Source organism: Puntigrus tetrazona, chromosome 20, assembly GCF_018831695.1.
Source record: "Puntigrus tetrazona isolate hp1 chromosome 20, ASM1883169v1, whole genome shotgun sequence".
NCBI lineage: Eukaryota > Metazoa > Chordata > Actinopteri > Cypriniformes > Cyprinidae > Puntigrus > Puntigrus tetrazona.
In genome coordinates this window covers 16,706,705-16,727,647 of record NC_056718.1, presented here as the reverse complement: position 1 = coordinate 16,727,647, position 20,943 = coordinate 16,706,705, and the positions used below count along the sequence as shown (strand labels likewise).

At 37.0% G+C, this 20,943-nt stretch overlaps 1 protein-coding gene across 4 annotated transcripts in view; it reads left to right on the top strand.

The window, feature by feature from the left end:
- Window positions 1-20,943, top strand: part of stxbp5a (syntaxin binding protein 5a (tomosyn)) — a 69,175-nt gene that overhangs the window by 32,834 nt on the left and 15,398 nt on the right. For all 4 annotated transcript variants that reach the window (XM_043219757.1, XM_043219756.1, XM_043219760.1 and 1 more), the window contains exons 5-15: window positions 411-545; window positions 6,028-6,091; window positions 7,316-7,399; window positions 13,280-13,403; window positions 14,694-14,772; window positions 15,161-15,315; window positions 17,007-17,079; window positions 17,164-17,311; window positions 17,981-18,048; window positions 18,507-18,547; window positions 20,094-20,314. In XM_043219757.1, coding sequence (XP_043075692.1) covers window positions 411-545; window positions 6,028-6,091; window positions 7,316-7,399; window positions 13,280-13,403; window positions 14,694-14,772; window positions 15,161-15,315; window positions 17,007-17,079; window positions 17,164-17,311; window positions 17,981-18,048; window positions 18,507-18,547; window positions 20,094-20,314 — 1,192 coding nt within the window. The remainder of the gene's footprint in view (window positions 1-410; window positions 546-6,027; window positions 6,092-7,315; window positions 7,400-13,279; window positions 13,404-14,693; window positions 14,773-15,160; window positions 15,316-17,006; window positions 17,080-17,163; window positions 17,312-17,980; window positions 18,049-18,506; window positions 18,548-20,093; window positions 20,315-20,943) is intronic.

The following is a 20,943-nucleotide window of genomic DNA, read 5'->3' as shown; positions in this document are numbered from 1 at the left end:
CTAATCTATTGTGCTTTTGTATGAGGTTTCTCAAATATTCTTTTTTGCAACAATATTCTATATCTTTCAGTGACTTTTGAGCAGCCAAACTAGTATCATGTATGAGAATCATTAGAATACTGGCTGCTGGATCAAGATTCAGTATTGATTTAGACATTTTTTAATGGCAACATACAAAAAAAACCCTAATATGACACTATAGAATGGAATAAAATATGAATCGTTTTGAATTTATCTTATCTTAAATTTAAATGAGAAGGATAATTAAGATAAGAAATTCTGTTATATTTTCAGTGGAGACACATGATTTACTTTCTGGGTAAAGTGTTTTTGAGTATGGAAGCTGTTCTGTTCTTTTATGAATTACAAATAATATCAATATTTGCCCTCTCTACATTCTTCTTTGGCAGGATAACGTTCTGTCATCTGCCCTTCCAAAGTAAATGGCTGTACATCGGCTCGGAACGAGGAAACATCCACATTGTAAATGTGGAGTCCTTTACCCTCTCAGGATACACCATCATGTGGAACAAAGCCATTGAACTGTGAGTGCCACACACACACACACACACACACACATGTTTGAAATGAAATGTAATCTCTCTGAGTCCTGAAATCTGATTTGTAATATATCATATATGCCACATCTGTCATTGTTCCCGTAGCCTTGTTATGTTTTATTTGTAACTAAGCGATCGTTTCAATCAAATGTCATTTTAAATTGTCAATTCACCTGCTCTACTTCCATCGCTCTTCTCCGTAGGTAACACAAGTTCTTCAATTATTCATTCTAACATTTTGTCAGCAGTTTTGTTTTCCTCCCTGACCTGTTGAAAAGGCTGCAGTGCCTTTGAGACCCAGACAGTGTAGACACGCACACACACATATGCGTTTACAGGTGTCAGATCGGATCAGTGTTAGTATAGACAGATGTCCTGTCTTGCCTCTTGCTTTAGTACTTACGCACACGAACACTCGCAGACAGACACGTTGTGTCCCTTGTGACAGGAAGGGCAATTGTTCAAAGAACTGCTCCGCCCTTTACTGTTGAACCTGTAGTGGCAGACTAAATGGGCAAGTCAACGTGGCTTTAATGTCATGTCATTGAGCAGGGCGTTTTCTCTATTGTCTCTGTCACACATAAACACCCATACATCTGCATATACGTCAGTATGTGTACATCACATATGTCAATAACATCAAATTAGCACACAATTACATTTACAATTGTGTAATCACAATTACAGTACAATGGAAGTTTGTTATTATTAAGTGCATTGAATAAATGTTAAAATTGCTATCCACAAGATGGCACAAAATAAGGTCTGAACTTTATACTTCAAAGTCAAGAAAATTGTCTTAAAATCAGCGCTGTTCAAGTGTGTCCATGAACATCTTTCTCCATAAACACGCTCTCAGAATGCACTTCACAGTAGTAGCTACACCACAGCGGCTAACCAAGATGGTCTGAGCCCATTTGAGAGGGAGAAATCTGGCATGCCACTCTGCTGTAGGCATGATAAAGTGGTGGTGGGTGATGTAGGCACAGTGCCAGACATTGAGAAAAAAAACAGTTTGTTGCTGCAGGTGTCAGTAGCACAGTGTTGTTTTAGAGTACGGGGGCATGTAGGTTGTCACTTTGACTGTTTGGGCTGTCGGGGGATTAAAGGTGGGCATATTGGAGTGGTGTGACGCCGCATTGACAAGGGGACATTGAGGCATGTTACAAGGGTTACAATAGCAGGTGGTGTAATTTTTAAGCTGTTCTCAGGTGCACAGACTGGGTGCAAGGAAACGCCAACATGCCCCCTGGACAAACAGACTGTCTCCGCAATTCAACTAGGCTGTGCATGTCTTTTTGGTGTGACAGTTCTCTATCGTAAATCCAGATCTCCGCCAACAAAGACACTGATGTATGGATCTCTCCTTGGCCAAGGTTAAACAGACAGCAGTAGGTCTTGAGGCACGCTGAGATTGTATACGTACTTATACAGTCATTAAAACAGTATATATCGGACACCTTTATGCAATTTATATGGAGTCTATTAACCAACTGACATCCATTTCAAAGACTCGATTTGCACGACAGGTGTTACTGCTTAAAGCAAATGGATGCACTTACTTAAAATGTGAGCGAATTGCATCTTGGATTCCGCACGTGTACGCGTGCACAAGCACAGCTGGTAGGGATGGAAACGGATGCTGAGCTGTGTTGCTCTTTCCCTGTGGTTTGTCCTAATGACAGGAAATTAAACTTCAAGTCAACATGCACTCCTCACAATCAGAGCGAAAGCGTGAGAATAAGAGGTACGTATGTTTAGTGTGATGATTATTTTGGACCTCAAAAAAGATTTGTGGGTAGGAGGGTATATGTAGGTGAAACGGTGAAATTATGTAATCATAAGGTGTCTTGAGTGAATAAGACACAGTGCAGAGTGAGGGCGGCAGTTACAGAATGAGATTTTGCCCATCCTATTCTTGTTGCCATGGTGATCAGCTCTCTAAAACCAGCCTGTTTCTCCTAAAGTGAGGTTTGAGGGATAGAAGGGAGCGTAAATTAGGATTTTGAGGTCTAGGAAATGGAGTAGTTAACATCAGTCACTCCATCAACACGCTTGCCACCTTGACCTCTGTGTGGAGGTGCTACTGCTCCCTCCTTCCCTCTTTTTCTCTCTCGCTCACCCTCTGTCTTTTAACTTAAATGTACTCGTTGACCTCATGAACTACTTTTGGCTGCTCTTCCTGGTGAGGATAGGCTACTTTTTTCGGTCCAAATTTATATTGTCCCTAATACCTGTGTGCTTACATAGTAACTAGATGTGTAATGTTTGTGTAACTACACATATGTAACATGTGTAACATATATGTAACAACCCACTGAATGGCATGTGTAAGTATAAATGTGTAATAGCACATTGGTAACAACACATTTTGGTAATGAAAGTACAAATGTGTAACAAGAATAACAGCACTTTTTGGTAGTAAATTATTCCTATTTACCATGTAATTAGCAGTGGCCAGTAAGTTAGTCATTAAATATAAATTGTGGTCGGTGTCCAGAATGTTACACTTTATATTAATCAGGAGTTATCATATAAGTACACTGGTATTACAGTTGTGCACCAACTCCAGATCCAACTCCTCCCACTTTATATATCCCTAAACCTACCTGTTTCCACCCCTGGATCAAACTGTTCCAGTTATTGTTGTTACAAAATGAGGGTATATAATTCGTGTTACACAAGAAGAGAAAAAAGTGTTGTTACCTGTTGTCCTGTGTCACTTACACATACCATTCTATTTGTATTAGGGAGATCTAAATAGAAAGTGAGACCCATTTTTCCTCTCGACTAGATTACTGAACATTTTATTATATCAGACAGATAAGATATAAGATATAATACTATTACTTACAAATGGAGGCTTTAGATGAGATGTCAAAATGCTGTTTTATATCTATTCATGTGGTGAAATTAGAAAAGCTAATGAACATTGTGGTTACATATTGTGTTAAATAATGCACATGTGTATTTTTAGTACTGTGTGGATTGTTTGAAAATGCAATAAAATGAAAGATGAATAATGCTCTCTAATCTCTACAGAAAACATGGAATTCAAGTTTGAAGTGAAATACCTGTCCTATGGGAACTTTGTGTTTTTATCTATTGAATGAATAATTTCATATCACTTATGATTGCATATCATTTATCTTTGAAAATAATATCTTAGCAAATATTAACACAGGATATGATAATAATATGTCACTATGTCATTAGAATATGATAACCTACATATAGTAATACAATAAATTGTATTAATGTTATGTTCTTTTATGTTTTAATGTTTAATCACATCCTTTTTATGGCAGATCGAAGAAATAATAGAAATAGAATAGAATAGAAATAAAAAAAAATTCTATGAGAAACTATTTGAAACAAATACATTTTTAAGTCATTTTTAAACTAATTTAAGTTAAAACCCAACATTTTAAATGCTACAGGTTAGTAACAAAGTCTCTGTTGTGATAGTGTTTCTGATAGTTGTGACAGACTTTTCTTCACTAATGTGATGTATATCAGAGGAAAATGGGCGGTCAGAAAAACAAAAAATAACTGTAGGGAGGGAGTAGATTTTATCCATCAGATAAAACTGATTAAATTGTTGGATTGTTGTTGCTGTGATCTCAGACAAGACAAGAGGGAGGAGAAGTTATTTTGATTAAAGATTACAGAGGCACATAAAAAAGTTTATACAAATAAACAATTTATAATTAATACTGCAGTATTTCATGAAAAATTATATATTATATATTATATATATATAAATGTTTTGTAGTGGTGAGGGGCCATGTGTTGCAGATTTTCATTCCCCGTGTACCTGTCAGTCACATCGCAAATGCCAATCAGGACCCCTGTCTGTCGAACCTCCATTACCGTAACAGATGTATAAGGCACAGTTTCTCCTCATCACGCTGTAGCTCAACAGAATGTAGCTGGAGGGGAGAGAAGGACCCCTGTCTAGGCCACGGCTGTCACCACTATAGGCGTCTAAGGCTGTGCCCGAGAGCCGTCAACAACACAGTTGGCTTGCTGGGTAGTCAGAGGGTACAAAGGAATAAGACTCCTGCCAGTACAATCAATGGCTTATGGGCGTCTACAATATTGCTAGCTGAAGTGGCACCTATTGGTGACAAGGCAGCTTGTTTTGTGATGAATAGAGAGAAGGGTTCTATAAATAAGAGTATCAGTACATGCTGCCTTTTTATAAGGTCCATATTTATTAGAATGAAACATTTTGCTCTTTCGGATCTATTGGGCTATTTCTTAACTAAAGTAATGATGGCATATTATTCATTGGCTGCAAATAAGTGGGCAGTAGTGGTCTTGTAAAATTTTTCGCTTACACCATTGTGTCCCGGGGAGATCTCAAAGCTTCTTTTATGTATTTAATGAAATTTTAACTGTGAATAATCTTGAGGTTGAAACTGACTGTCTGAATGTCATTGGAGACTTATACATTTCATATTTCAAACGCCTAATGGAGTAAGTATCTGGATGGAAAAATTCAGATTAGGTTGGTTTCAGTTCAACAACATCAAATATAAGATGCCTGTATAGGAGCCTGTCATGAATTATTCGATGCATTATGTAAAACCCTTTCATTTTGAACAGCTATGCATGGCAAGAATCCCACTCTTGGATTTTGTAATGTATTGTTAAAGAAGATATTTTTATGAGAAATATCCCATTTTAGTAGTGATAAATTTCTATGATCCCCTCCAGTGCTGGATTTCTTATCTAAACTCATGTCATCAAAGCTTAGGGGGTATTGGGATTGTTATGAAAAACTCTATTGAATACATAATGGTTAATTTTCTCTGATAGATGTTTTATTGTTTCATTAAGGATATTTGGTTGTGCGTTTGGGTGTTGTTATGCTATCCGTGGGATATTTATGTGTTAGCAATATGTAAGTGTATATTCAAATGTTGATAAATTATTTATTATATATTCTGTTTGATAATGGATCCGTATGCCAATCTTTGTTTTCATTTATTAGTTGTGTGGCTTACCAAACTGTCCAGTTAAACTGATTTATTTCATCTTTGGTGCATGCTGGGAAACTAACTCATAATCACACTCATAAATACACTACATAGGCCTAAAATACAACATGCACTACAATCCAAAAGTTTTAAGTATTTTTTTTTTATTATTACCAAAGCATATGAAATGAATACTGGTGTAATGGCTGCTAAAAATCAGCTTCGCTATTACAGAAATAAAATGGAAAACTTATTTTAAATTGTGATAATATTTCACATTATTACTGTATTTTTTAAATCAGATAAATGCAGTGTTGTTGAAAGTTCTTCAAAAAGCTACTGCTTTAAATAGTAATCTCTTTCTATCTCACACATCCCCAAGGATCCTTTCCTCGCTGTCTTCATGCATTTTTTTTGTTTTTGTTTGAACTCCACTATCCTGTCTTCTCGACACCAATCCCAAACTTGTCTTTCTCTCACAGGTCCTCCAAGGCCCACCCCGGCCCAGTCGTTCACATTAGTGACAATCCTATGGATGAGGGCAAGGTAAGGCGATGCCTACACAACTACATAAAAACAAATCAACACTTCCTGACATGAATTATTCATTTCCCTTACTTTGCACAAAGCTCTTGTTGTTGTTGTTGTTTTTCCATTCTGAGATCGTAAGGCATTTCTTTCCTACAGTGCAGCACAGTTCAGTAATTGGGTCTAATCTCACACAGCTTGTTAGCAAATTATGTTGTTTTTGAAAACAAATGATCGAGGAGATATGAAGGAGATGAACAAGTGCTCCAACTACTTCTAAATGCATCTTTTTAGAAATTCATTTTACCTTCACTAATTGCCAGCATATAGTCAGAGGGGAGCAGAGAGACCGGCACACACCTGCTGGGGTTTTGCCTTTGTATGGATGACAAACTGTCTGTCTCTTTCTCTGGCAGCTGGGAGCTCCTCATAGGCGCCTTTACAGTGATGATCCACTCTCTTTCTCACATCCCGCTTCTGCCCCTGAACGGGGCATCGATCCATTACAAGTCCACTCAGTTCCTAATGGGTCTTAAAGTCCTAAGACACATTGTCCCTCCCTCTTGGCTGACTTAACTTTGAATTTTTTTCAATTCATAGACTACCACTAAATCTTTAAAAACAAAGATATTTTGATTAATTTTCTGACCACTTATTCTCATACGTTTGGATTGAAATTATAGGGCTTAAAAAGGCACCTTAAAGCATCTTAAAAATCATAAAGTAACTTTGTACTACAGTATAAAATTTAACTCTGAAAGAAAGAAAATTAATAGAAAAAAACTTCAAAATTACTCGAAGGTGAGTAAATAATAGAGTTTTAATTTTTTGGTGAGCCATTTCTTTCACAATAAATGTAGAGTTGAATTATGGTGATAACAACTTGCACATGTTTATTTTACGCGTTTATATTTTAATCCATTTTTAATTATTTCAAAGAAATATGAATAAAAAAATGAAGTTATATCAGCCTACAGTAATATCAAAAACCCCATTTTCCCCTCTATGTTTTGAGCAGAATGTTTTGTATGATTAATTAATTTTGTTGGTGAATACAGAACGAGATGTTTTGGATTAACAATCAGAAAGAGGATTTTTTATTTGATGAAACACATCATTTGCTTTCAGATTTACGTCAGCACCTCTCCATGAACTCTCATCAGTTTACAGGTCGGGTTCAACAGACTCACAGCATATCTTCCTTCTTTTCTTGTTCCCCCCTCATCTTTCTTCTTCTTTCAGCTCATAATAGGATTTGAGTCTGGGATCGTAGTGCTGTGGGATTTGAAATCAAAGAGAGCTGACTACCGGTACACTTACGATGAGGTATGTATTGTCACACAGTGTTGTATCCCAGGCTCCTGTCGCCTGCAGTGGCACAAATGCTTAGAATATGGAAATGCTTGCACAAATATTCATGAGATGTTTTGATTTTAATAAAGGATGCTGATTAGATCTCTAAGTAGGCGCATAGTCTGTTCAGCTTGGTGCTACAGCATCAAAGGAATATTGGTATTTGAGAAGAATAAGTGGCAGTGTGTAGTTCTTCGTATTCTAAATCATTCATTCATATTGGTGTCTTCTTCAGGAATGTTCTGAAAAGTGGAGAGATGCATTATCAACTCACGATTCATCGATATTAATTAGATTCCCCCAAATTATTTCTTCATCGGTGAAGTGAGCACTATAGATATAGGAGTATTACAGTTTGCATGTTTGTTCCAGTCTGGTGTTGTTCTTAAAGCCATGAATTTTTTACAACAAAACATATGCATTAATTGTTTGATTGAAAACAAACTTTTTTAAATAATATAACTTCTCAAAGGCTTTTTAATATAATAATTATGCAATAATCATTAAGATAAATTAACGATTTAAAGTTAACATGAGAGAAATCATTCTAATATGCTGATTTGGTGCTAATGAAATATGCTGTGTTATTATCCGTCGAAAAACATTGTTGTGCTTAATATTTCTGTGTGTGTGTGTTTTCCCCAGAATTCCTTGATGAATAAAAAGTTCAAAAGAGAAGCTTTTCTTTTAAATATAAATCTTTTGTGACATTATACATTATACATCTCCAACCGAAAGTATTTATTTTGAAAAACCTGATTTTCAACTTTCCCTTTACAAATAAACCCATAACAGTAGTAATATCCCCTAAAGTATATGAACTTAATCTGTGCTATGCCTCTGAATTTATTTAATCCGTTCATTGGCTCAATTTCTCTTCAACTGGTTGTGAGCATTTTTTTTTTTCCAAAAATGATCTTTCTGTCTGCATCTCCTGGAAATTATTAGCATGCATCTAAATAGCCCCCATAGAACATACAGTTAATCTGCCACTCCAGTTTAAGCTGGTTCGAAGGCTTTTGTCAACAGTGGCAGCCAGCGTACATTAGTTATTATGATGAGCGTGATGCGCCCAAAGCAAAGTGCAAAGGAATTAAAACTGACACACACTATTTTCTTTTTTCCTTCAGACATACACGCACACACGCACGTGCGTGTCAAACCCATTTCTTATTGTAACTCCCTCATTGGTGTGTTAGCGTATATCCATGTGTATGTGCGTGTGTGTGTGAGTGAGAGTTAATTTCTCAGAGGACAACTCATCTGTACCCTGATGAATGACTGTGCCTGGCTGGATGTCTGATTTATTCCTGCCTTCATTTAACTTGATTGATTAGTACAGCAGAGATAAATGTCCTACAATTCACTGCTCAGTAGGGGTAGCAAGGTGTCATTTTGGCTGAGCACAGAGTCACGCTCGTACCACGAAACACCATTGTGCATCAGACCCCCCATGGTGCCTTACTGTTTATAATTATGAAGTAGAGACCGGGAAAGAGCTCAGACAGGTTGATCAGACTGTCTTTAGTTATGCAGATGTTGCCTGTGAACCTTTTTATCTTTGAAGGGGTCACAGAAGTGCAATAGACAGCAGAATTAACATCATATCAGATCATGGGAAGCTATTAGTGCTGAAGGGGTCGCTGAGGTGCAATGAGCAGCAGAATTAGCACTGAGGCAGCGAGGAGCTATTCTGTTATAGATGGATGGAAGTGCTGAAATAAGGATAAGGAAAGGATCAGTGCAAGCAGCATAAAGGACATACTGTATGGACAGGCAGTTTCTGTGTAATAGAGATTTTAATAAGCTTTCTTTCTCCATCTTCCATTCCCCTCTCCTTCTCCTCTTTCATTTCATCATTTTTGTGTGCGATATAGAATTAGAGTTATAATAAACATTTTTTCTTGCATCTGTTGCATCTATAGAAAGTTCTGTCACGAATCTGCCAGTAATCACATATACCTATGTGCAGCTGATTGGTTTCTGTTGCATCAGGAGCCAATGAGTTTGCTGCTTAATATTCATATGCTTGACCAGTGTTTTCTGTAGCAGAAACCTTCACCTTGCCTAGCTCCACCTGTATAGATCTCCTAAGGGTAATTTTATAGCGACAGGAGAGAGACAGGAGAAAGATAGGGGCGGTATCAGGAAAAGTCCTTGAGCCAGGATTCAAACTGGTATTCAACTTTGCAATCGTACGTATTTTATGAGGTGACTAGTTTGAACACATTTATACAACCTCACTCTTATGAATCTATAAGATTTTCATTAAATGGAGCCGCTAATAGACCCTTTTCACATGACGTCACGCAACTTCCACTCAAAGCAGTGTATTCTTACTTCCTCCAGCATAGCAAAACACTATCGCTGCCAGTATACCAGTTCACCCCGGTTCTTACAGTTATATATCTGCCACAAATACGATTAAAAGATGATAACAGTTTTATACGCTCATCGTCATCATTTAAGTGTATGACATCTCAAACTAACTTACTGAATACCGATCAGCCAGATTGCATTCATTAATAATACTCAACATGAGCTTGCAGGCCATTATTTAAATAATTTAAATTTTGATAAACATCATATAATTGAATTCACAAATTATAAGTATTAAGTTTACATAAAACCTTTTATTTTTAAAAAACAATTTATATACAAATAAATATAAAACGCACATCAACTGTTTTATAAAAGATCATTTTACATATAGCCTTTAACGAAACGAAAAAAACCCAATAATAATTTACAAAAAAAGGGTGTACATGTGAATTTAGAGCAATTTAAGTAATTATAGAGGTCCATGGTGACGCACTATAGCTTGATGGCAATCCTTGTATTGTTTCAATATAAACCCATTTTAATACTGAACTGGACAATATTGGGTTTCTTTTTTTAAGATCGCTGGCATTTATGGATGTAAAACTTGTTTATGAGAATATTTATTATGAAAAATCTTAGTTTTATTTTAAGCAGTTCCTGCATTTTCCTGAGAAGTCTCCGACGGAAAGGTATAATGGAAGTACAGATATACTGCTTTGCAGAAAAGCGGACGTTAGGTGTCGTCGTTGTGAAAAGGGCCTATTCGTATGAATTTTTCCGCATGACCTAAACCTAACCCCACCCTCCAAACCTACCCATCACTGCGGACAAATCGCTAACTGTAAATATGAGCAACGGTAATATTGATAACAAGCACTTGCTGTAAATAATACATGCTTTTTTTATAAATGTACGGAATGCACATCTACAGTAGTCATTTTTGGAGAAAATGGCCAGCTGACCTTGTTCCGGATGGCTTGACGTTCACTGCAGGAATGATGTGCTTTGTGCATGTGTGTGTGTGTGTGAGGGCAGTGTCAGCGGCAGCAATATTTTTGGACTGAAGAGGCGGGTTGTGGCTGCCTGCAGTAAAGCCAGCAGACCTCTTTAGCTCTAATTGGGCCTCTGTGTGCGTGCATGTGTCATAGGTATGACAGTGTCACAGTTCCCTGTCTCTGTGGGTATCTCCTAGAGTGTGGTGAAGAGAGAGAAACGGATAGAGGGTAGTGTAGAGGGGAGCTAGAGGTCCTGGTATCTTTAAGGTGTCGTTAATAAGGCAGCCTGCTTATCCTTCAGACCTTTCTCAAGCTGACATACACAAACACATGCATACAGTCATCCCACATGTTCTTGTCACTGTATGAGTATAATTACAAGTTAGAAGCTATGGAATGTGGAGTGTACTAGAGGATATACAAGGATACATCCAATGAGGACTATAATATCTAGAGAAATCTATTCATTAGGCCTGTCCTTCACATCTATGAATTTTAACAATCAGCCACTGAAGTATCACTAAAGATAGTCATAGTAATTTAAAAATGAACTGTACACTGATCAGCAACTAATCTAAATGTGGATGTCTGCTCATGGTTCATGCCTTACAGCCCTAAAATGGGTCACTTTGCATTTTTATCAGATTCTTGTTCTAAATCACAATAGTCTGGTCAAATATTGATTAAATCATGAACAGTATTAAGATGTTTGCAGTATATTCATCAGAAAGGCCTGGTCGAGTACATTCCTTTATGGAATACAGTATTCTATGGTATATTTTGTTGCGTATTTTGGCAAATGTAGTAGCACATTCAGGTAATGCATGCATTCAAACTAATCATTTTTTTTTGCTTATACTATTTTTTTGCAGAAACATAAATGCATATAGTATGTAGAATACAATTCTGAATAGTTTGTTTCAGGCTACATTGGAAATAGCTTCATTTATGCTGAATAATTGTGTTCCACAGCCATTTGTTCTGTACCTTCAATAAATATATTATGCAAGCAATATAATCCTACCTAATCATAGTGGGGTGTTGTGAATGTAGCTGTGCTTAAGCATATTTTTATGTGAGTGGGTGTGTGTGTGTGTGTGTGTGTCTGGCTCCTCCTCTCTGGATGCTCCTGTAATGATGTTGCACTCGGTTCATTGATTAGTTAGGTCTGCTGAGGTTCGTCCCCACTGTCTGCCAGAGACAGAGATAGAGCCGCCATCATTATGCTAAACAAGAGGAGACTGTGCTTAATTAGAAAATAATGAGAACTCTCTTTCAGCGTTCTTTGTGCTTTCACTGGCTACCTTTTCTCTCGAATACATCAGTCTCATGCTGTGCATTCTCTCTCTTTCTCTTCCCCTTGATTCAATTCTGTTCCATTCATTGTGCTATACTGGCCTGACTGTTTTCCCCATAGTATTGCCAAAGCCTTCAGTCAATACAACAACAGTCCAAAACAAAGCTATATAAAGAAACAAAGATACTGATGTGCAATAAAGGAACTATGGGTTAATATATGTTCCAATATGTTATGTTCAAAATTTTCTATAAATAGATCTTTTAAGCTTTCTATTAATCAAGAAATCCTGAAAACTTCAAAATATCACGAAAATATTAAGCCTCACAACTAGTTTCAACACTGATGATAATAACATGAAATGTTATTGCACCAAACATGAACATGAAACGTTAATGCACCAAATAAGCATATTATGAATTCTGAAGGATCATGTGACACTGAAGACTGGAGTAATGACTTTACAAATCATAAATATTAACAAAATGTCAATAATAAATATCAAAATAGAAAGCAGTTGTTTTAAATTTCAATAATATTTCACTGTATTGCAGTTTTTACTTAATGTAGCCCGACCTCAGCTTTTAGTTTGGTAGTGTATATTAAAATTATTAAATAAAGTAGCTAGCTAAGCTAGGTGCCGTTCTATTAAAACAAGCACTAGTTCTGACTGTAAATAGCTGGCTAAAAATACACGACACATCATGGTGTGATTCCAGAAATATTGCCAGGGAAAATGTAATATCGTAAATTTGATCAACTCCACTTAAGCATTAAAATAGCAAAGCGACATTATTTTAAAACCAACTACTCTGGGGTTTGGATTCAGTTCTGTATATGATTAAATAACACTTGGATGTAAATGTGACTCCTCATGTTTTCTGGATATAGTCTCAGCAGAAATGCTGACGGTCTAAAAAGCATGCTGCAATCCCACTTTTGTGGTTGCACCGAGGCCACAGATTCAGAATGTTTGTAACAGGCCTACTAGCTTCGCTATTTGTAACAATTGTATAGCTCAACACCACAAAGACAGTCTTTGTTTATATCATTTATTCTAGCATGCTTCTTGATTCAACCTGGGTACGCACAACTTATACCCCTGAGTAAAGTTCTTGGGCATTGCCGTGTGAGTCACTATTAGGAAACCTCCCATTGAGCTGTCTATCCCCATGCAAGCATTGCTGACCTTTACTTCCTGCTCTTTTTCCTGTCTTGAACTGTCATTCTCACTCACAGGCGATCCATTCTGTGGCCTGGCACCACGAGGGGAAGCAGTTTATCTGTAGTCACTCAGACGGCACACTGACCATATGGAATATAAAGTCCCCAGCCAAGCCTGCACAGACAATCACGCCACACGGTTAGTGATCTTTCTCTCTTTGTGGCTTAAACACACAAACTCATTTTCTTCAAATGTATTTTTTTGTCAGGATAAGGGTTACAAAATTAATTTCTCTTATGTCTGTTTCACAAGGTTGTATCACACCTCTGTCAAAGACGTGTTAATTCGGGGTTGTAATTTGTTTTTTATTTGCCCCCCTCCTTCACAAAGCAGCTTAAAACAATCACATCCCCTTCCCTAATTTCCATTTCAAGTGAAGCTTCAATTTTCATCCTCCATGGAGACTGCCTGTGTTGTGGTCTTTAGCGAGGGGGGTGGTGAGGTCATGCTCTTCCTTTTGGTGCACGTCCTTGCCTGCTCTATTGAAGATACTCCACTACGGTCCTCTCTTGATACGAGAACCCCCTTGAGCCTCACCATGTCTCCATGAGAGGAGAACATCAGACAGCCAGATTTAGAAACTAATTGAGAAAAGCCATAAAATGTTGTCTGCAGCATTTTGGTGTTTTCAATCCATAGGCATTAGTAGGGCCTGTTTAGAGAGGATTTAGTCCTGCTGTCTTTTATCGTAGGCATACTAAAAATCTGAAACTAATCTGCTCCATTTTTTTTCTTTCAAGCAGATGCAGTTTTTCTTATTTCAATTTATGTTTATTTAAATATATAAATAACAGCACAATTCTTTACATGTATTTATAATTTTTGAGCTATTTGCACATAAATCAAAAAAAATTCCTCTGAGTCCAGCTAAAGACCGGAATCCCGGAAACACTCATTTTAGTTCAAATTTTTTTTCTGGGACATTTACCATTTTAAGGATTTTTTGTTTAACAAACTGCTTTGGAGGAGAGGAAAATTACATAAATCACTATGTTTCATAGAGAACATTTCTGTTTGTTATGAAAGTACTTATGTAGTTCTTCTGTGACACACTTCCTGTCTGTGGGAGAGAGAGGCACTTTTCCAAATTACACCCTCAGCCTCTGCAGCCATCCTTCATGTCTACTCTTTGGTGACATACTTCTTGATAGACTAAAGTCTCCTCCTAAAATGCCAAGTTTTGAAAATGTACATGACGCTTTATAATAAAGCACCTCTAAAATGAACAGTGTTTCACATCTAGGAAAAAAACAATAACCAAGACCAGCCTTTAGATAGCTTCCTGTTTCAATCAGAAATATGTAAATGGCTTCATGTTCATCAGATGATTCAATGCGGTCTTTAGCAAGTCCATACCGAGTATACTGTTTGGGACAGAGCCAGAAAAGAGTTTAGGAAACTCTCTAAATAAGTTTATTTCTGTTTCAGGAAAGCAGCCTAAAGATGGAAAAAAGCCAGAGCCTTGCAAACCCATTCTTAAAGTAGAGTACAAGACCACAAGAGCAGGGTAAGTGCACATCTGCAGCAATGCATTTTTGTTTTTTTCTGAACATCTTGGACCATCATGAATGTTGTTTTGGTCTGAAGCAAAACTGAAATATGGAATTAAACATTAATTTCAAACTCATTTAAACCTGGAAGTAAACAAAAAATTAGACCGTAAAATAAATAACAGGTACTTAAGATTCTGCAGGATTTCTAGGTCACAACCAAATAAACAAAATTGTGTAGTTCCTGCAGCTCAAGTGCTTCTTTTGTTAAAGGAAAAGGCATTCTAAAAGACATTCATTTCAGCTTCTCACTCAGATGCAAATAATATAATTTGAGAAAAGTACAAGCACAAACTTTGTGACTTTTGAAGCTCACTTTACGGTATATGCTTGTGTTCTGAACAGGGATCCGTTTATGATCTTCTCTGGTGGTTTGTCGTATGACACTGTTGGTCGACGGCCATGCTTGACAGTAATGCATGGAAAGAGCACGGCAGTATTGGAGATGGATTATCCCATTGTAGATTTCCTCACTCTGTGTGAAACGCCATATCCTAATGGTATGTAGGTCGATTTACTCATTAACGGCACCTGTTCTGTCCAGTATTGTTGCAATAAGTGCTCAGTCTTTTTATCTCACGCCATTTTCTCTCTTTTCATTTTTTTGCTGACATTTGAACCTTTGTTTTGTTGGGTTGTTCTATTCTTTCGTGTTCTTTGTAGATGAGCTTTAGCTCTCCCAGTGGAACTGCTGCCTAGTAATTACATTTTACATCACTTTTTTTAAAGCTCCCTCTATTCATAACATCCAGTTCTGTGACTGCATTCGTTTATTATTGCCGTACCCATTTGAATAATTTATCACTTTGGTGGCTATTTATGAATAGGAAGTGTTTTCTTTTCTCTCTGCAGGCAGCTGTTGCAAAGGCTGATATGACTTTAGTTTGTTAATAGTCTGTCAATAATTTGCTGCTGTGAAAAAGAGAACATTAAGTACACTTATTAGGGGCTCTTTGAAATACTTGATGTTCCAATTGGTCAGACTCAGATTTTTCTTTTCTTAAAATGAGTTGTTCAATACTATTCAAGAGTCTTTTCGTTTTTAAAAGAAATTAATACATTTATTTTGTGGGGTAAGCATAACATTTAAAATACAGAAGTGGCAATAAGCACACGTTATAGGATTTCTATTTCAAGTAAATGTTCTTTTAAATTTGTTTTCTATGTTGTATGAACATTTTTCTTAGTGAAAAGCTGTGTAAGATAAATTAACTTAAGCTTACTGTACTTTATCCCTTACATAACACACAGATCATATCACATACTTTAGCTTGTGCATATTACTAAATTAAATTTGTTTTTTTCTTGAGATTAACCTTGCTTTTACAGATAATCATGCAGTTGTTATTACCAAAACAAAGCATCTCTGTTCATATGTTTGTGTTAAAGATTTTACCGTTTTGTTTAGAGTTTGTATGAAGCCAAGGCATGCGAAGCAGTGACGAATTCAGAAGTAATAGGAATGGTGTTTACAGTGCTGCTTGCATAACCATGCCTGGCTCTGTTTGTTGATTAAGCTATATTTGAAGTGAGACGTCTTTGGTTCTGACTCATTATTGAGACATTTAGGAGGTTCAAACTTATGCAGTGACGTCTCTAGTCATAACTTCAATGGATCAGACCACTTAAATATGATAAATATCCTATTATAAGTGTTAGTGCCAGAATGGGTGCTATTTGCATCTCTCATGTTCATATGCTATATAAGTGTTATTTTTAGCAAGACCGCATTTCTTTGACTAGAAGCAGTTCTGTGAAATAGCATTAACGTTTTGAAACAACTGTTTTCTATTTTATTTTAATTTGCAGTTTATTCCTGTAATGTAAAAGCTACATTTCACTCCAGCTTCATTATCAACTCATACTTCAAAAATTAGTCTAGTATTTGTGTTTTGTGATTTGTTCCTAAAGAAACTTATCTTATTATTATCATTGTTAAAAACTGTCGCAGCTTAATATTTCTGAGGAAACTGATACTTTTTTAGGATTCTGGATTTTTTAGGAGCTGCATTTATTTTAAGCAATTTTTGGTAACGTACATTTCTTTACAGTTTTTGGTAAATTTAATTGAATTAATATAAAAAAATAAATAGATAATAAATAAAAATAAATAGTGTGTGCATAAAATAATGACTCAAATATGTATATATTTATTCACGATTTTACCCACCCTGTTTTCATTTTTCTGCAGATTTTCAGGAACCATATGCTGTAGTGGTCCTCCTCGAAAAGGATTTAGTTGTTATTGACCTTGCACAAAATGGGTTTGTATCACCCACATGTTTGCAGCTATCACACTTTTCTACCACAGTGTCAGTCTTATTGTTTTGACCTCTGATGTTTTTCAGTTACCCAATCTTTGAAAATCCGTATCCCATGATGATTCATGAGTCTCCTGTGACGTGCTGTGAGTACTTAGCCGATTGTCCTGTGGACCTCATACCTGCACTTTACTCTGTCGGGTCTCGCCAGAAACGACAGGGCTACAGCAAAAAGGTACAACAGCATGCACACACTCATTTAAAAGTGCTAATCGCTTAATGAAGTTAAAACGTCCTGCCTACACACACACACACACCTTTGCTTTTGAGTGACTAGATTACAGTCCCTCATGAATCGCCCCATGCCCTATGTCTGCGTGTCTTCAGGCCCCCGCCGTGCAGCACATTGTGTCCTCAGACTGTGTGGGTCAGAGACACAGACAGGGGTATTTATGGGCATGAAAGAAATCATGACCTCTCAGCCAAGACTGGAGTGCGGTGTGTAAGTTGTGGGTCTGTCTCCCACAGGGAGCAGGTTAACTCAGACGGCCCACTTTGAATCGCAGCACTTCTGAATACCTTTGAATAAACTGCTTCAGCTTCCACGCCTCGTGAGGAAATGCTTTCCTATAGAGTCTCGCCAACCGTTTAATAAAGGTTCCACCCACGTTGCAGAAATGTTTTGTGGCTGCCAGTGCAAGCCACAGTCATTATATTAAGAGTATGCTTACTAAAACTTACAAATTGGCCAATTTCCTTTTATTAAGTTTCCCAGGAACGCTCACATGCTTTAGGGCAATATCTACTAAATTTCCTCTATTCTCATATGTTGAGAAATGTCGGATTTATGTGGTTCGCTTTCGTGGATTTAAGTGCTTTTATGTTGTTCTGTTGTTCATCACAGGAATGGCCTATCAGTGGCGGAAACTGGGGCTTGGGCACACAAAGCTACCCTGAAATAATAATAACTGGGTAAGAGCGGTCTTGTGTGTGAGCGAGTGAATGTGTGTGTATGCTCAGTTCTCTCTTGCCATTCGTAGTTCTGCTGAAATAGCAGAAATGGTGAAAAAAGACTTAAATGGAGTAAAAGAAGGCAGGGTATAAGAAGAGGGAGGAGGAGTGCAGAAGAGAGGGTAATGAGCAGGACAAGATGGTAGCGAAAAGGAAGTATGACAAAAAAGTAAGCATTTTCTAATGTTCCGCCCATGGGATGACAGAACCTTTTTTTGCTTTTTTAGTGGGTTTGACAGCAGTGGGAAGAGCACTTCCTCTCATCTCTTGACTAGCTTTTATCTGACATAGCAACTTAGCTTACCTCAGTGGTTTGTTTGAATACATGTGGTAATGGGAAAGTGCCAGCGAGTTTATGTGGGTTTGTATATGAAAATGTATGAGACATTGAAATAAAAGATTCTCTGCTCTTCTTGCAGGCATGCAGATGGTTCAGTGAAGTTCTGGGATGCTTCGGCAAGTGAGTACCGAGCCTTTCTGACTTCACACACACCTCACTTCCCATTTGTGTACGGTATACATTTACCACAATGTGTGTGGTGCAATAGTTTTTCAAAGCTCATAAACTTGTTTCAAACACATTTGCATTTCATTGTGAATTTGGCAGACGCTTTTATCTAAAAAAAACAAAAAGGTTTTATATCAGATTTTTGTCATCCTTTGAACAAGACCCGTGACCTTGATATCGCTAGTTGCACGTGCTGCTATTTAGGCTAAAGCAAAGACTGTAGACCAAGATGGTCCAGTCGTGTTACTGTGAATGGGAAGTGCAACACGGAATTAGTCAGAATGAGCCAGTTGGCAAAACCGAAGCTCTGGTGCCTGTGGAAAGAGTCTGTTTCCTGACTGAACATGCCCATTGGCTTTATCAACCCAAAATTCATGCTTGTTTCACTCAATGTGAGCAATTTAATAAAAAACATAAGGGGTCATTTTGTGCCAGATGTGATTGACAATTTTAAATACGTTATTTAAATGTGAGAATGGTACGGCGGTTTTATGAGATTATTATATTCCCCATTCAAGTAGATAGGAGTTGGTGTTGCATGCCTGAAATAGCTGCCCGGAGGCGTTGTAAACCAGTTGAACTGATTTTCTCTGAAAGGGACTTTGGCTGCAGCTACAGTCCCATTTGACTAACACTGTTAAATATCTAATTAATAACTGTATTCTGCTGACCACTGTTGGAGTATAACTTGACATCAGACATAATTTATCTTAACAATAAGGTAATTTTCCATTATTTATGACCCAACTGGAGCTGACCTTATAATGTCACACAAAAAACCTCCCCAGATCCCACAGGCTTTGTCTAACCTTGTGTACCGCTGAGAGAAACCAGAGTGTTACCTGTACATGCCATTTGACCTTGCTTAAACTGTGATCTTGACAGACTACAGGTTCCACTGTTCCTGTCCCTCGTGTAGGTGCTATAGGACATATCGCAGAATTAAAAATACCGCAAAGGTTGCAAACCCCTCACACAAGCTCTTGTTTAACATTCAAATGAGTTTTCTTAGTGGTAGAAGATAATTTAAAACCAAAGTGGCCCTCATTTTGTTCACCAGTGAAATGTAAAGCTAATTAGACAGGACTTTTTAATCCTTCTAAGACAAAGTGGTTAATCTTATGCCATTTATTATTTTTTTGCTTTGGCTGAACTGAACAATTGGAGTCAGTGGATTAGAGGCCCTCAAAAATTGGACAAAACACATTTATGCATTTGATGGCACTGAAACACTTCCCATTATTCATTTAATCCTCTAAACCATTAATTGTACAAATCTAGAAGTTATATGACTTTGTTCTTTGGAATGCTAGATTCTGGCTTGTTTATTCAAAGCTTTTTGTGTGTAAATGTGTGGCAGGTTAAATTTAGTTTGTGTCCTACACCCCTTCAAATTTTTTAAAACCAATTTAATGTTTCTAAAGTTTTTAAAATTAGCTTTATTAACATTAAAAAAATCTCTAATTTCTAATTTTAGTTTCGTTTGCCATGTGTTCAGTAATGCTCCAGGTGCTGTACAAGCTAAAGACAGCTAAGGTGTTTGAGAAAGCTCGCTGCAAGGAAGAGAAACCCAGCACAGAGATTGTGGATGAGGACCCATTCGCCATTCAGTTGTTGTCTTGGTGTCCTGAGAGCCGCATGCTTTGTGTGGCGGGCGTCTCTGCCCATGTCATCATATACAGGTTCAGCAAACAGGAAATCACCACAGAGGTTGTGCAGGTAAAATATTATTCTTTATTCTTTTTAATATTATAATTATTTTGTAAAAATTATGTAACTTTTTTTTTGTTAAAATGGAGGTGCTCTCGACTTAAAAAAAAACTTTTCTTGAGTGTAATGAGTAATGTTGCCCTTATAGGCACTCTCAGTCTCTCTCTTATTCCTTGTCTCCGGTTATTTTAGTTTCCTGACAACTGCCATGACTCATAACGTTAATAATAATGTAAAATCTGTTCATTAAATGGATGTTGTTCAGTGACTTGAATATGTTTGTGCAGTTTTATGTGTATGTGTCGTCTGCAGAGCCAGCTAAAGATATCCGAGGAACAGTTGTTACTCAGATGCTTAACTAAATCCCTAAGCCTTTCAAAGCCGTTTTAATTAATGTTCACCACATCTAGCTGTATATTGAGCTTGAATAATTAATACTGCATTCATTTTGCCCTCTCACAGTTTTTTTGCAAGCTGTACATTTGCATACTGATGTTTCCATGACCCATAAATAAATGAGCGCTTATGGTAATGCTATTAGAAAATATATCTGTGAATAATTAGAATTTCCATATGATTTATTGTGGGAAAATATATAATGTGGTTGACTGAAGCAATTAAGCAATAGTGCTTTATTA